At 43.5% G+C, this 15579-nt stretch overlaps 1 protein-coding gene across 2 annotated transcripts in view; it reads right to left on the bottom strand.

Annotated features, from left to right (window-relative positions):
* LOC135385629 (glycerol kinase 3-like) overlaps positions 1-15579 on the bottom strand; it is a 51955-nt gene that overhangs the window by 27934 nt on the left and 8442 nt on the right. For both annotated transcript variants that reach the window (XM_064615074.1, XM_064615075.1), the window contains 5 exons: positions 15019-15096; positions 13665-13744; positions 6764-6901; positions 6030-6139; positions 2765-2867 (listed from right to left, as the gene is read on the bottom strand). In XM_064615074.1, coding sequence (XP_064471144.1) covers positions 2765-2867; positions 6030-6139; positions 6764-6901; positions 13665-13744; positions 15019-15096 — 509 coding nt within the window. The remainder of the gene's footprint in view (positions 1-2764; positions 2868-6029; positions 6140-6763; positions 6902-13664; positions 13745-15018; positions 15097-15579) is intronic.

Raw genomic sequence — 15579 nt, 5'->3', positions numbered from 1 at the left:
TCAACGGCTGCTTGAAATGGGAAACACTATAATTTCTTGGATAATTTGGAAACAAAAATATTCTATAAACTTAGATTCAAAGCATTGCTGTTGCTCAGCATTACCTGATCTTGCGCTCTCCTTTGACAGCGAATGTCATCTGTTGCCTACAATATTTTTTTTTTCTTGCTGAAAGGCCTTACAAAATCTACAGAGTTTATAGGAATTGACAAATACTTGATCGCAATAGACACTAAATTCGGAGCAAGCCCTTTCATTCCGTTCCAAAACCCACTCACCGTATTTACCCGCATAATTTGCACACTTTTTCTCCCCCCAAAAAAGTCTGAAAAGTTGGGTGTACAAAAATTGCGCAGGAATGTTCGTTATGATATTCAAACGACGCAAAATTTAAAAATTTCAATTATGTCAAATGACATCAATATCGGCTCTACCGAGAGCCGATATTGACGTCATTAATGCATCGCGCAGGCGCGAAAGAAGTACCCAAATACCGCACAACTGCTGACGGTGAGGAAGCAAAAAGCCGGCCCACTACCAGCCATGTACTGGTGAAATAAGTCAAGACACTGCTGGAAGACACCGCTAGTCGCACAGGATAAGCAAAAGCACGCTATGTTTGCCAACTTTGTCATACTGTGCTGTAAGGTTTGTCATGGCGTACGTTTGTCATGGCGTTAGTTTGAGTGACAGTATCTTTCATCGTGTCAGTGGACCATCACCCGAAAGTGTGCGTAAATCAAACAAAAGTACCGCAATAACTTCGGTAGCACTGCCGGCATTGCGAAAAGCAACCACTGCCATCACTGAGACGCGCGTGCCAGATATCCACAAGCAAAGATGCGGGTGTGCAAATTACGTGATTTTTTGTTTTATTGTCATTTTTAGTGCTAAACTAGGGGTGCGCAAATTATGCGATGGCCTGCCTGCCTAATGCCTGCGTGCGTTAGGAGAAGCTCGCTTTACAACACTGCCGCACGACTCACGGGTGGAGAGCACGTGCTGGGCCTTTTGCTTCAACTCCCGAATTTTGGCCAAAAACGAAGACACAAAAGCGTCATGACCGACCTCTTTCACTGTCAGCAATGGAAAATGAACAGGCACTGTCCAATTTTTTTATTTTTGCCTCAACTTTTATTTTGGTTTAATTCTTTTGATACGAATTTCGAATTATACAAATTTTTTCCGCGACTCCGTGAAATACGTATCATCGAGATTCTACTGTATTTTGGAATTAATTAGCCATTTTATATTACTGTCATTGTGTGATCGTGAACGTGCATCATCAAGCATTCATTCAGAGCAGCTCCTCATAGTGCAATCTCCGCTTTTTCAAACTAATTTTTGGTCCCCTTCGAGTTGAAATTAACAGGACTACACTGCATTCTAAATGTACGAGTTAACGTCAACAGCCCGAGTTGAAGTTGAATGACCGTAAAGTGTATTGCTATGTATGTTTCTGAATGAGTGTCCTAAAGCAACCACCACGCAGTTGTTACAAAAGAACAAATCTGCAACATCTCCTTTCAAAATGCACTACCACCAGGCCTGCCTGCCTGAATTGACAAAGATCCACGGGGTATCCGCACATGTACAGTTGCCAACTGATTTTTTTAACTTAAGAGACACGAAATCAGTCCGAATAATCGTGCATTCTGAATCTTTAGGGAACAGCATAAATCCACTTTATTTAAAACGTCTTCACTGAGGACATTCAGGGTGACCTAAAAAAAGAATATATATGTGTCTGCTTCACTGTGCGAACATGCGAGCATGCAACAACGTCTCGGTGGCGAATTCCAGCGACTGCAGTACGCGTCCTGCGTCAATGTCGTGTCAATGCGTTCATCAGTGTAGTCACCACAGCAAGGGTTGTGGCTGTGGACACGGGTGCATCAACAACATTCTCATCACTGCCATCGTTTTTACTTCTTTTTATGTTGAAGGTGTCAAAAACAATGTTGATGCTAACGAATTAAGCAACTCAAAGAAAACAGGTGTTTTTTTCCTCAAGTTGCTTAATTCGTTAATTTCTGGGCGTTCGAGGCTTATGTGTTTGTGTAGTCCGTATTTGTTGGTCTGCCTCGGATAATTATCATTGTTTACATTGATGCTAACGCTGCTGAAACGTCAGATGGCGATGTCACGTTAGTCTCGATCGTCGATGAATTTGTGTCTTCACCTCCACTAGAAACGCCATTAGCAGTAAAATCATCGACAACCTCACTTGAAGTTGGGGTTGACATTTCAGAACTATTGCTGATACTGAAAGATACTCATAGTTGAAGAGACACATATTGAAAGCTAAGCCATAAACTCTCGTAACGTGTCTGGAAGCAGAGCATTGGGTTACGGTCGTGTGAAAATAAGCTCCGCCTTCCCACACTAATGTGCTACACTTCTACGCATGTGCCATGTGGGAAATGGAGAATGGCAATGGCCTTCGTTTCGTAGAAGCAGTACGAAACATAAGGCACGGGAGAGCATTGTTCTGCTGTCTTTCCGGCACTCAGGACACGGTAAATAAAAAAAAATAACATGCTGGTTTGAAGCGAGATGAATATGATTAATCAAGTATGACATCTGGAGAACGGTCTGAATTATCGGGCAATTAAACAGATTGGTTCCATGGGGTGTTTGACGGTCAGCGACTGTACCTCCCAAAGTAAATGCATGCGATGCACTTGACGGGAAATTTACATTGCGTATGTACAGCAACAATCATAAAGTAGATATTAATAACAAATGTCAAGTATAATCTTACCCCAGAAATAGGCACACCTGCCAGGGGCCCCTCACACATGGCACCGTATATCTCAGAAGAGCTGCGTATCTCAGGCAGGATACTTTGTGGAATATCAAAAAATCTGAAAAAGAAAATCGTATGTAGGCACCTGCTTGGACTATATCTTTGTGGTGCACAACATAATTTCCTAAACGTCACACTGGGCCTGTTAGTATTCCATCGCGTACTAGAAGCTCTAAAATCACACACAAATGACAGCATCATTTGTTGAGAACATCAGGCTAGAAGAATCTGTAACTTCCTGCTCAGGTTCAGTAAGCTCTAGAAAACGGTTGTGGAGAAAAATAAGTATTTCTTGTCTGTAGTCCAGTACGACAAAAAACAGAGCATGCACTACCAATTCCAATTATCCTAATCAAGATTTGGTAGCATTAAGTGGATGCAGCCAAGTGAAGTATGTGGGCTGCTGAGTATTCTGACAGGCGGTGGGGCAATAAATACCCAAAGAGAAGAAAAAGTTTTGCGAAGGTTTCTAATGATAGCAAGCTTAGAAAACAAATGTCAGATGGAATGCCTCTTATTAACAAATTTGATCTTTTACTAGTACCACATTTACTATTCAGGATTCAATGAAATCATTGCAATCAACAAAATAAATACGCAGCCCATGCGTGTGTACACATGCACAGAGGTAAAGTGTCGACATGACCACATCAAACTGTTACGCACAGAAAATCCTAATTTTCTAACTTGCTCATGGAGACTGACAGCTCTCAACGTGCACAGATGAGTGCAGCTCAATATCACAACATGTCAATCTAAACTTGTCTCACATTGCTTGAATATCAGTTTTACCTTGCTTATAATGCATTCGTCATTATATTCTTATAAACACCATGTTTACTTGCATAATTTGAGGACCACTGGATTGACACTAAAAAGGCTGAAACTAGAACAGTTGCGCACCCGCATTTTTGCACACGGACATCTGGCCCAGCGCCTCTCAGTGACTGCAGCGATTGGTTTCTGCTGACCATGTGAATTTCGCCATGACATCAGTGCCACCGAAGGTACAGACATGCTTTTGTTCGGTTTGCGCCATGCATTCACACAGTGGTCCAGTGATGCAATGAACAGTACTTACACTCAGCACAAAAAGAAATGCTGGAAAAACATGCTATGAACTAATGACTAGAGCCAGGATTTTTAGGCATTTCCCTATAAATGCCTAGTAACGCTTAAATACGACATTTTCAGGGTTTCCTGCCTTTTTATCGACTCTATTGAATTGTGTCCTTTTTTAACATTTGTAGACACCGTAAGAGACTTTTTTAAGTTTGAGTGTGGCTTTCAGGCTTGTGCCGAGTGCTGCATTTTGCTTTTTGTTACTGCGTGTTTGCACCTTTTGTTCCTTATTTGCGTACATTTGATCCAAAGATCTGGCCTCTCTGGGCCTTTCAAGATCTTCGAGGGCGGATAACTAAAAGTATTATTCAATATAGCGTGGTTCTGGGCCGCCTCAGCATTCGTGTACCACCCGTCAAAGCTCGTACGGTACGATAGCCTTTAAACGTGCAAGTTTTCCTTGATGGAGCATTCTGAAACACCAACAAAGCCAAAGAGCGTACCAGATTAACATGCCTATTTTTACTTTTTATTGCCTACTTTGGTATTTTGGGGAGCCTAAATACCTAACCCATCTCCAACATTTTTAGTGCCTAAATTTCTGGGCCCTACTTATGCCACAATGGTGGTGAACATAGCAAACTCTCGATTGTCAGTGCGAGTCACAGCGTCTCAAGTCATTTCACCAGTAGGATGAGCCCGACATACTGCCTCCTGAACATGACACCGTTGCCTGGAAGACGCGGGAAGCCAATGCTTCTTTCACGCTGCCACAACGCAGTGACAATGTGAATGCCGGCTCTGTCGGGAGCCCAAGTGGCCTGTATAGTACTAAAATTTGGGAAGCTGCAATGAATGTCCCTGCGCAATTTGCACACCGCCAACGTTTCCCAAGTTTTTGAGCAGAACAAGTGCTCAAATTATGAGAGTAAATACGGCATTGCCTTTTCTCTAAGTAGTGTGTCTTTGCTCCCTGACTGAGCGTTTTAACGTGGCTGAAACAGTGAGACCTAAGCTTAAACTGCCACTAGATCTTGCATTGTTTTTTGGTGCTAAATCATTTCACTATGGTGAGTGATGTCTGAACCAAGGCACTTCAGTTATTTACAGGTACTTCAGGGTTTTCAAATCAGGTACCTTTCCACAAAGCTATAAACCAGCTGCTGTGTGCATGATTACAGCACCACTGCAGTGTGGCCCATGCAAGTGCACGTATGCATATACACAGAAAAAAAAACATTGTTTCATCTTCTTGGAATGATACTCGTGGCTAATGCATTGGCATCGTCTTCACCGAAGGGCAAACATGAACGCTGAAAACCATCGGTGAAGCTGCGCAACGGAATCTGCCAACGAGCACAAGCACTATATGTGCAAAGGAAACTACTGCAAAGGTAATCACGGAGTCCAGGCTGAGGTGAAGAGCTGAACCAGTATTGGATGTCTGTAATGAGCAACTATTGTTTGCTATACATGCCACATGTAACAGACTCATGCATGGCCTTTCTCTGAAGTTGCTTTCCAAATCTAATTTCCAAACTGACTAAAAGTGTTTTCGACAGTGACGCCACAAATGAAGCTATACAAACACCAGGGACGGCTTTTTTGTTATTTGTCACGCACTGATATTGTACAGTAAACTCCTGTTCACTCGAAGTCATAAAAGTCCGAAAATTCGAGATAAGCTGAGTTTTGAGATTCCAAAATTATCAACGTAACGATCATACATTCCAAAAATTTTGCATTCCAGTTAACATACCTTTGCAACGAAACCACAATTACACAAAATGTTACACAAACGTTAACGACATTCTACAGTAACAGTGTGCCCTGTAAAGCATACTTCACCTCAAACACATATGCTCCACGTAAAGCCAGCAAGCAGAAAAAAAAAAACTCCAACCAAAAGGCTGTACAGCTGGTAGTTTACATAACCACAAAGAAAGAAAGCTCGTGCAACTTGTTAGTTTTTCAGATTTTTTCGAACTACAGAATGTACTCCGAATATTTGAATATTCGCAACCTGCATAATTTCTGTAGTTCTAGCTGAAATATGCTACAGTTTTTACAGGGTTGATCAACATTGTCATTCTTTATTTTTTATGTTCTTCCCTAAGGATTGTTGAATGAGCACACAGAAAACAGTACAGTAGCATACTTGCACAAATAGGTGTCCCATTGCAGTGTTTCGATGTCCATGAGCATTGTGCGACTGGCATTAGTGACATCTGTTAAATGCACCCCCCCTTTGCACCCACCAGTGAAGTTCTGCAAATGAAAAGCTCTGCGTTAAGAACAGTGTCTGTAAATCATTACCATAGTACTGCAGTCTGTAGTGCGATAGTTTGACAGGGAACGGATAGTTTGACACATTGTCATAATGGGCCCTCAGGACAATGGCAAGGATTACAGCGTGCACACACTATAAATTTGCTCGTATTTCGTTTTTGCACAGGAAAGGATAATATTTATTGTGCATAACAGCATGAAACTGTACAAATGCATGCAATGATGAAAAATTTCTGAAACAAGCAATTGCAAGCATCAACATAACAGGTAAAACTTTAAGCATATATTCAAATGTATTTAGTCTAATTTTTAAACCTTCTGCATGATAATTATGAAAAGTAAATTAAGAAATATGCAAAGGCCTTGTCTGGAATTGCGCTTGTACTGTCTAGTACAAATTTTTGGATGTTCTATCGTAAGTTATATTTAAGCATCAAAGGTTATAATATCTTTTGAGACAAGTTTCTTGCAATTGGACCAAAGCTCAGACTAAGATTAAAATCAGGTTTCCCATACTAGCCAAGAAAAGGAAGCCCCAAGAAACCACAATATCATTGCACTGATGGTACCAATATGGCCAACATAAGACTAATATGTACTCACATATAACAACCACGAGTCCACAGTGCCAAACATACAACGCCCTTTCCGAACAGCATTTTGCACTTCAGGAACGTTTTCCAACAGCCACACCAGCTTAACCGCACTGAAGTATGTAGAAAGTGGAAGACCACACTTTTGCTGAAAGCAAGGTTATGTAAGCCAGAGTTTTTTTTTATGTACCGTATTTTCACGCGTATTAGCCGCGGCTTATGCGCGATTTTGTTTTCTCACGGGCGCCCTGCGGCCTATCCACCGGTGCGGCTTATCTGATGACTATTTTTTCCTGGTATTTTCCCCATACGCCGATTTTAACGAAAGGGTCGACAGTGTCTCTGGAACAGCACTGCCCTGCCGATGCACGAACAGTGCGTAACAGGGACGGGTCCACATTCGAGTAGATTGATCTTCCTGGTGCATTCCCCCAAGTGGTTTAAGGAAAGTGGTGACAGTGATTCACGTCTTCTGGAAGATCACTGACCCATCAGTCCACGAAAAACACCCGACAAGGGCACAATCCGATCTTGGTAGAACTCCAGAACTGATCTCCTCTGTTGGACACTGTGCCGATCCCGGAGTATGGACCACAGGGTTTATGGACTTCTCTATGGTCTCCTTTGTCGCACAAATCAGTCGTCTCGTATTGCCCCGCGGCTTATCTGCGGGTGCGGCTTATCTGCCAGAAAATTTTCAAAACGTCCCAAAAAACGCGTCCTGCGGCTTATCTGCGGTGCGGCTTATACGCGTGAAATTACGGTAATTCAGTTACTATACATAGAACTCATACGAAGCTGCCCTATGCAAGCAAGGCTTGAAACACTACAATCCTAAAATTGACGTAGGAAATAATATGATATCATGTCTAGTTGAATGGGCCCTGAAAATGTTTACTCATATCTTGGTATATTGCACCCTCATTGTATATTGTACAGGACGTCCCACAAAGGGAGGTTTTTAAACGTACATTTTAGTTCAGAAACTATGAAACTATGTACTTGGAATACACACACACAGACTTTTGCCACAGATTGAGGCTGTTTGCATTCATGTCATACATTAATTAAGCAAATTTGCATAACTGAACTCTAAAAATTGCCTAGCTAAGGGAACTTCTCGCTTTGTGACCTTGAAAAGCCCACAAGCATAACATACTCTTTTCACAAAAACATGGCAGTGTTCAACAACATTTATTGACAAAATTTACGCCCGCAAAATCAGCCACTCGCCCCAGCGAGCTTGCAGTAGCTTCAGCTTGCAGACGGCTCGCTCCGCCTGAGTCGAGTAGAAGCGGGAACGGAGACCCAGATAACAGACACTAAAAGGTAGTGGCCACGGCTACATTCTCTTTTGGTTTGTTTTTAGTTTGGCAGGAGCATCGACTGAAGAGATGATACTAAGCAAGACTGATAACAGCACTGGAACAGATTTGCCTCTCCTTTTTTTCAATTTTACATTCCATTTTTGCCTTGATTGGAATGGGTAACTTAAGAACAGCATTTCTTTTTGTCCCATTCTGATTTCATGCTCTTTCACCATTGTAAGATAGCAAGTGAACGCTATTCAAACGAGGAGAAAACGAAAATGATATTGGCGCTCGGCACTGCTAATGTTACATTACAGTTACTTACTACACTGAGCACTTTGAAAGCTAGTGTGTCAGGACTGTCAGGACTGTCAGGACTGTCAGGACTGTCAGGACTGTCAGGACTGTCAGGACTGTCAGGACTGTCAGGACTGTCAGGACTGTCAGGACTGTCAGGACTGTCAGGACTGTCAGGACTGTCAGGACCATTCAGCAAATTTACTAATGCCTTCGCGCAACTGTACCTCTAAGGCCGAGTGTAAAATACCGCCGACAAAGCCACTACCGCGCAAGGATTCTTGCAGCTGTTGAACGAGACCAGCCCGCGAGTGTGTGGCGTATCGCCAACGAAACAGAGTGGGTAGAGTAACTGTATGGAACATTTTACATCACACGAAGTATCATCCGTGCCATGCGAATTTGCATCAACTCTCTGCGGTGATGATTTTGTGAAACGGGCACATTTCTGCAACTGGCATGCTGAACAAACACAATAAAACAGATTAAATGGGGCACGTTCTGTGCAGACGAGGCACACTTTGGGCGCGATGCACAAGTATCCCTGCATAATGCGCTCTACTGGAGCTCAGAAAATCTCCACTAGTTGGGAGAACCAAAATTTCAGTTCAAGTGGTCGTTTATTGTTTGGGCAGACATATTAAATGCCAGTCTCCTGGGACCAGTGTCTATTATGTGCAGAGACCTTGACAAGGTGCTTGTACGTTCAAGAAATCCTCACAGAGACAGTGCTAAATTTTAGAACTGTGCGAATAGCAAAATTTCAAATGCGAATAGTTTACGAATATTTCACTTGCACTGCAAATAAAATCCGAATAATTTCTTCATATGTCAAATCGAATTCCAATAATCAGAAAAGGCTCAATTCGAATAATTTTGAATACCTCATGGTGAAATATTTTATGGTGTTGTGCTCATTCGACCTTCTGCTCCAAACTTGTGAGCCTTTTCACCCAGCATAACGTATCGTGAGAGAAGGGTCCCTGTGTGTTGTGTATGGTAGGCTGCATTAGTGGGATGAACTGCATAGAGAGTTAATCAACATGTTCCATGTAGCCTGCTTTGTATGCATCTCCTCATTTCTGTGTTTATACTGTGAATTCCGTGTAGTTATTTTAGAAACTGCACATATTTCCATCTGCTACTGAACGTAACTCTGAAAGTTGAGATTACATTTACTGGAACATGCAGTGTCCAGAGTACAGTGCTGACCATGAGCTGACAGAAGCTGTAGACTTTAATGACACAACATTGTAAACATTGTAAAGCGAGCTTCACCTAACACTCGACTGTAATGAGGTGAAGCTGACTTGCAAAATGAGGCCATGGGCCTGTTTCACGACGCTGGGGGGCACTCCGAACCGTATTCTGCAGCTCCATTTGTGGTCATGTAGCCGGAGGTTCTTCCGTATACGAGCATGTATCACCTACAATGCGGCTCTGAAAAATCGTGGTGCAAGGATTTCCACAAAAGAGATTATGTTCGCGGTACAGCGGTAAGACAGAGAACACGCCGCACACGACCATCTAGTAATGGCGCTCTACACTAGAGGAGGACGGCTGGCGCTGCGGACGCCGGACGAAACTTCAGTGCAACAGGCTCATACACTACACAAACAATGGCAGTGACGTGAAGTGGGCTTCACCTAACCCTTACATGTAATGAGTCAAAGCCTGCTTGTAGAATGGCGTTAGGGATACCTCGCTTCAGTACTATTCGGAAAATATTCGAAATTTTCTAATACTGAAGATTGATTGTGAATGGCCTTCGAATTGCATCAGATATTCGTTTTATATTCGAAGTTTTGAATATCTGCACAGCTCTACTAAATTTTATTGACGAATTACCTCTAACGCAGCGAGCAAGAATGTGGTAGCAACACGACGGCACCCCGATGGACGCATTCTTTCACACATGGATTTCTTAACTGCCGTTAGTTGGAAAAGTGGATAGGCCACCAGGGGCCCGTGCCTTGGCCACTGAGGTCACCGAACTTGAACCCCATGGATTTCTGCTTCTGGGGCTGCGTTAAAAATGCAGTTTGTGAAACTGGTCCCCAGACACCGAAGGAGGCGCAACAAAGAATAACCACGTTCTGTCGCACGCTGTTACGATGGGACCTTCTGCACACTGCAAAAAGCACAGTGTACCGATGTCAATTATGCAACGGAGAGAATGGAAGGCAATTTGAGCATCTCATTTGGAGGCTATTTTTTTATGTTATTTTCAGATGGAATAAACATTTCCTTTACACACTGTCTCATTGTCTGATCCCTTTATTGCACAAACGCCCGTTGCCAGCGAGCCTCAGCTACCGATGCAGACAAAGGCATCAGTGCCTCCTTTCCTCCTTGCCAAGGAGGGCAGGCCATTGGATGGAGCAAGCAGCTGCGCAAACGGAAGCTTCGGCAACGGTGCTTTAAGCGCGACATATTTTTGGGCGTAAATTTTTGAAGAAATCTTGTTAAAGACTGCAGGGCTTCCGTGAAAAGAGTATGTTATGCTCACGGACTTTCAAAATCGAAATCACGGGCTTTCAAATCGAAGAAAAAGGTTACCTGCACCTAGCAATTTTTAGGGTTTAATTTTGAAAAGTTGCTCAATAAATGCGTGACACGAATGCAAATGGTCCTAAACTGTGGCAAAAGTCTGTGTATTCCAACTAGTTTGATGATTTTCTAAACTAAAACCTATTTCTACAAACTGAGTGACATCCTCTCGTTGGATGCCCTGTAGACGAACGGTGTTGCAACTCGGGTGTGTTGATGTCGGCGTGACATGACGAAATCAGACTAGATGATTTGCTTGACGGGGACAGACATGTACAGTCGCCGACCGATTTTTCGGACATGCTCGATTATTCGGACTCGTTCGCGGAACAGCTTCGGGTCCCATAAAGTTCAGGTATAAGAACGTCCAAAATTTCAGACACCGTGCAGCTCTGTCGCTCGATATTTCGGACTCTGTTTGCCCAACCAGCGAATTTCTCTCTTGGGGTGACGGATAATATTGGTATCATCGGAAATTCGTATCAAAAGAAGTCAAACAACTAAAATATTGAGCCAAAAAAAATAGGCAGTGTTGATTGTTCATTTTCCATTCCTCTGAGTAGAAGAGGTCTGTCGTAACCACGTAACTGTGGTCGTAACGCTTTTGCGTCTTCGTTTTTGGCCAACAGCCCAGCACGTGCTTTCCCTCGCGAGTCTCGCGACAGCGCTGTAAAGCGAGCTTCACCTGCAGCACGCATGCGTTAGGTGAAGCCGACTTGCGGACCTGATGACGGCGGTGCCTCTGACAGTGTACATTGACGAAACGTCGCTTCGGGAAATAGAAGCTGATGTCATCAGGCAGAGCTGGAAGCGCGTTAGGAAAGCATCGACAAATTTTCCAGCCTCTTAGGGCTTAGTAACGTTTATTTTGAAGCGAAATTCGTTTTTTAGGACTGCTCGATTATTCGGACTTTTGCGCGATCCCCGCCGAGTCCGAAAAATCGGACGGCGACTGTAATTGCAACGGAGAGCCTCATGGAAGACACGCTGCCATAGACATACAGTCGACCCGCGTTTATCCGGACTTCATTTATCCGGATCCTGCGCTATCCGGACAAAAAAGCATGGGGACGGATTTCTCCCCATGTATTTCACCCTCGTTTATCCGGACTTCAGCTCCCGGACTCGGACGAAAATTCCAGGGAACAGAAGTGACTAATACCCAACAATCGGCTTCAGTTATCCGGTCATTGTCCAGGAATGACACTTGGCCCACACCTAGTCAAGCGAGGTCGAAAACCCTGGTCGTGGCCTCCTTTTTACTGACACAAAACGGTGTTGCTGGGAAGAATTTTCTCCCTTTCCGATTTGCACGTTACACAAACGTAATTCACCTGAGCAGTCTGGTCATTTCAGACTGAGAAGGTACGCAACGAGGACCCGTCGCTGCAATCACAGATAACGACGTCATCAGTGTCGTCGCTTCCGATAGTGTTCAAGAAGAATCTGATGATGAAAGCGTGGATGCACCAGCTGTCACGGTAGAAAATGCGCGGGCGGCACTGGGAACAGCGCTATTATTTTTCGAGCAACAGAACAATATTTCGCAAGTCAATGCCATTCGCGAAGGTTTGCAAGAACTGGATGTGTGTGTTAGAATGAAACAGATGATAATGGATAGTTTTCTGTGTAATGGTCAATAAAGATGTCCTTTTAGGATAACTCTGGATTGTCGTGTTTCACTTATCCGGTTCCCCCGCTATCCGGACATTTTCACAGGAAACGAAGCCGTCCGGATAAACGCGGGTCGACTGTACTTCGAATACTTCGAAGGTTTGCGGGATCGTAATACGATATGGCGAAAGCTGCGGAGGCTTTGGCGGCATATGAGCAATGCGTGACACCGCGTCTTCTATGCACGACGCAGAAGCGAATAACTGGCTATTTCACAAAGGAATAAAATGCAGCACGTGCCTTTTGGCATTGTTTTTGCAGTTGTCATTTTTCGTGAAAAACTTTTCCGCGTCGTAGCGGAGGTTAGACGCTTATGTACAGCGCCCGCCCTCTCGAAGGACCCGATGCGTGACCTTCAATTCAATATAACGAATTGTTCTATACAACGAGAGAAATCGTGGTACCCCTTAGCTTTGTTATATTGAGATTCCACAGTATTCAAATAAATGAAGTTGAAGTTTAGTAAAAAAAAAAAAGCATGAGAAATGGGCTTCCCTTCCCATCTTTCCCATTCTCCATCCTGCAGACGGGTTTCTGAAAGCGTCGAGGTGATATTAGCTGGGATGCCAATGACTACGGCAATGTACCTCCATTTGAAAGAGTGCAAGAAGATGAGCATATTGGTTGACGTTGAAAATGCAACGACCATGTGGATGCATCCTACAGTGGGCAGGGAGGAGGACAGGAGACACCTCTAACAACTATGCAAGTCAATGTTTAGTAGCTCCCTTCCCAGGCACACAAATATGGCACTTTGCATAGTCACATCTTAGGAGCACCTTTCGGAACAGCTGGAACACGCGGTCGCTTACGCTCCGCGGCTGGTTGTGCTCAACCAGAACACCCGTCAAAAGGCACTTGGCAAGTATGAGGAACACATGCATTTATTTCTTCTGTTTGAAGAGCACCATCGGAGACGCAAAACTTTCCGGGAGATTGGAGGACGCGTCCGTACAATTGGGAGACTGAACGAAATTCAGGAGTCTCCCGGATAATCCGGGAGAGTTGGCAGGTATGGTTAGATGTGACATTTTGTAATACTAAAGCACAGAAGATCTATCAATCTGATATTCAACTCACCCTGAGGAAGTCTTTGTCGTGGCCCGGTACCTTGTCTAAGAGCCTCTCCACAGTTTGTACGGTTCTATTATCGAGCCATACTAGGAACACAAACATAACATACAGACCTTTACATGCAATCTACCACTAGCATACACCAAACAAAACTGCATGTGCACTTTTGCTAAGGCTTCCATATTTTGTAATGCTTTACAATACTCTTAAACCAAACAAGAAAACAATTTTTACTGCAAGGGGTTTCCACAATCATCCCACACAATCCTTTGAGAAATTTGTTATAAAACAATGAGAAACATATATGCTCAGTACACACATAGCAAATACCACAGACCATTATGAGGTGACTTCCATACTGTTAAAAGTGCTAAAACTTTAGCACTTTTTAGCGCATAGAGGTTTTAGTGGGTATAAGGTGCTATACAGAGACAGCTCCACACACTTCATCATATAACCTGGTGAGAATAATGATGTTAATTATGTGTCTATGGCGCAAAAGTGATGTTGGCTGTGACATGCCAACCATTGGTAGCGACTACGATGCTAGCCAAATATGTCGAGGAAGACAAAAACATAACAGAAGAGTAAGTTAAAGTGTGAACAAATGGAAGCCCATATAAAATAACACACAACAAGATAATTAATAGACTTGAGAGAGCTGAGAGAATCATGGCTAGCTGATGGAGAACCATAGCCCAGTAAAACCACTGAGCTTGAGGGAAACACGTGCCACAGCACTAAGGCTCAGAACCAGCAAATGAGGAATTTATTTAGGACACTGATGTGGAGAGGAGGAAGGGGAGATAGGGTCACTCAGTGCCACCGCACTGTTGCGTGAGTAATCCCCTGTGGCGGATCCACAAGGGGGGGATCACCCCCAAAACGTCAGATGATACATTGGATTTCCCTCTCTACCCCACTGTGCATGCCGACAAAGAAATTGCCTTCCCCTCAAACCGAGGGTCTGGATCAGCCATTGGTAATCCCTCGCTTTCTCTTGCAGGGGCACTGTGTGACCTTATCTCCCCTCCCTCCTGTCTGCCTCAGTGTCCTAAGTAAATTCCTCATTTGGTGGTTCCTAACTTTCTTGTTGCGTCGTTCTTAGTGTTTCCCGCAAACTCGGGATTTCACTATGCTAAAGCGAATTAATGTTGAACACGATGTCATGTGCCAAACTACTGGGGACAGCTGCTTTAGAGCTTCAAATCCCTATTATGGGATACACACATTTACCGAACTTTGTTACTAACCGTAACTGCTGTAGCAAACATAATATTTCTTTGCACGTCCTTAAAGTTTGTAGCAGCACACATAGCAGTTTCTCCAGATACAAAAAATATGCGTAGTAAATACTTACTAATTGCGTTGTACAAGGGTTTGCCAGTCACGTTGTCCCATACTATTGTTGTTTCCCTCTGGTTTGTAACTCCAATGGCTGAAAGTATTTTTTACAGTATCATTATCCTTTAGTTAGCATTATCATGTTTTACAGTATTACAGTCGACCCGCGTTTATCCGGACGGCTCCGTTTCCTGTGGAAATGTCCGGATAGCGGGGGAACCGGACAAGTGAAACACAAAAATCCAGAGTGATCCTAAAAGGAAATCTTTATTGACCATTACACGGAAAACTATCCATTGTCATATGCTTCATTCTAATACACGCATCCAGTTATTGCAAACCTTTGCTAATGGCATTAACTTGCAAAATATTGTTCTGTTGCTCGAAAAACACTAGCGCTGTTCCCAGTGCCGCCCGCGCATTTTCTACAGTCACAGCTGGTGCATCCCCGCTTTGATCATTGAACACTATCGGAAGTGACGACACTGACGATGTCGTCACCTGTGGTTGCAGCGCAGGGGTCCTCGTTGCGGACCTTCTTGGGAAATGACCAGACTGCTCAGTGGACTACTTTTGT

This window comes from Ornithodoros turicata, chromosome 2 (genome assembly GCF_037126465.1).
Source record: "Ornithodoros turicata isolate Travis chromosome 2, ASM3712646v1, whole genome shotgun sequence".
Classification (NCBI taxonomy): Eukaryota; Metazoa; Arthropoda; class Arachnida; order Ixodida; family Argasidae; genus Ornithodoros; species Ornithodoros turicata.
Note: the sequence above shows the minus strand (reverse complement) of the source record. Positions and strands in the feature narration are given on the sequence as shown.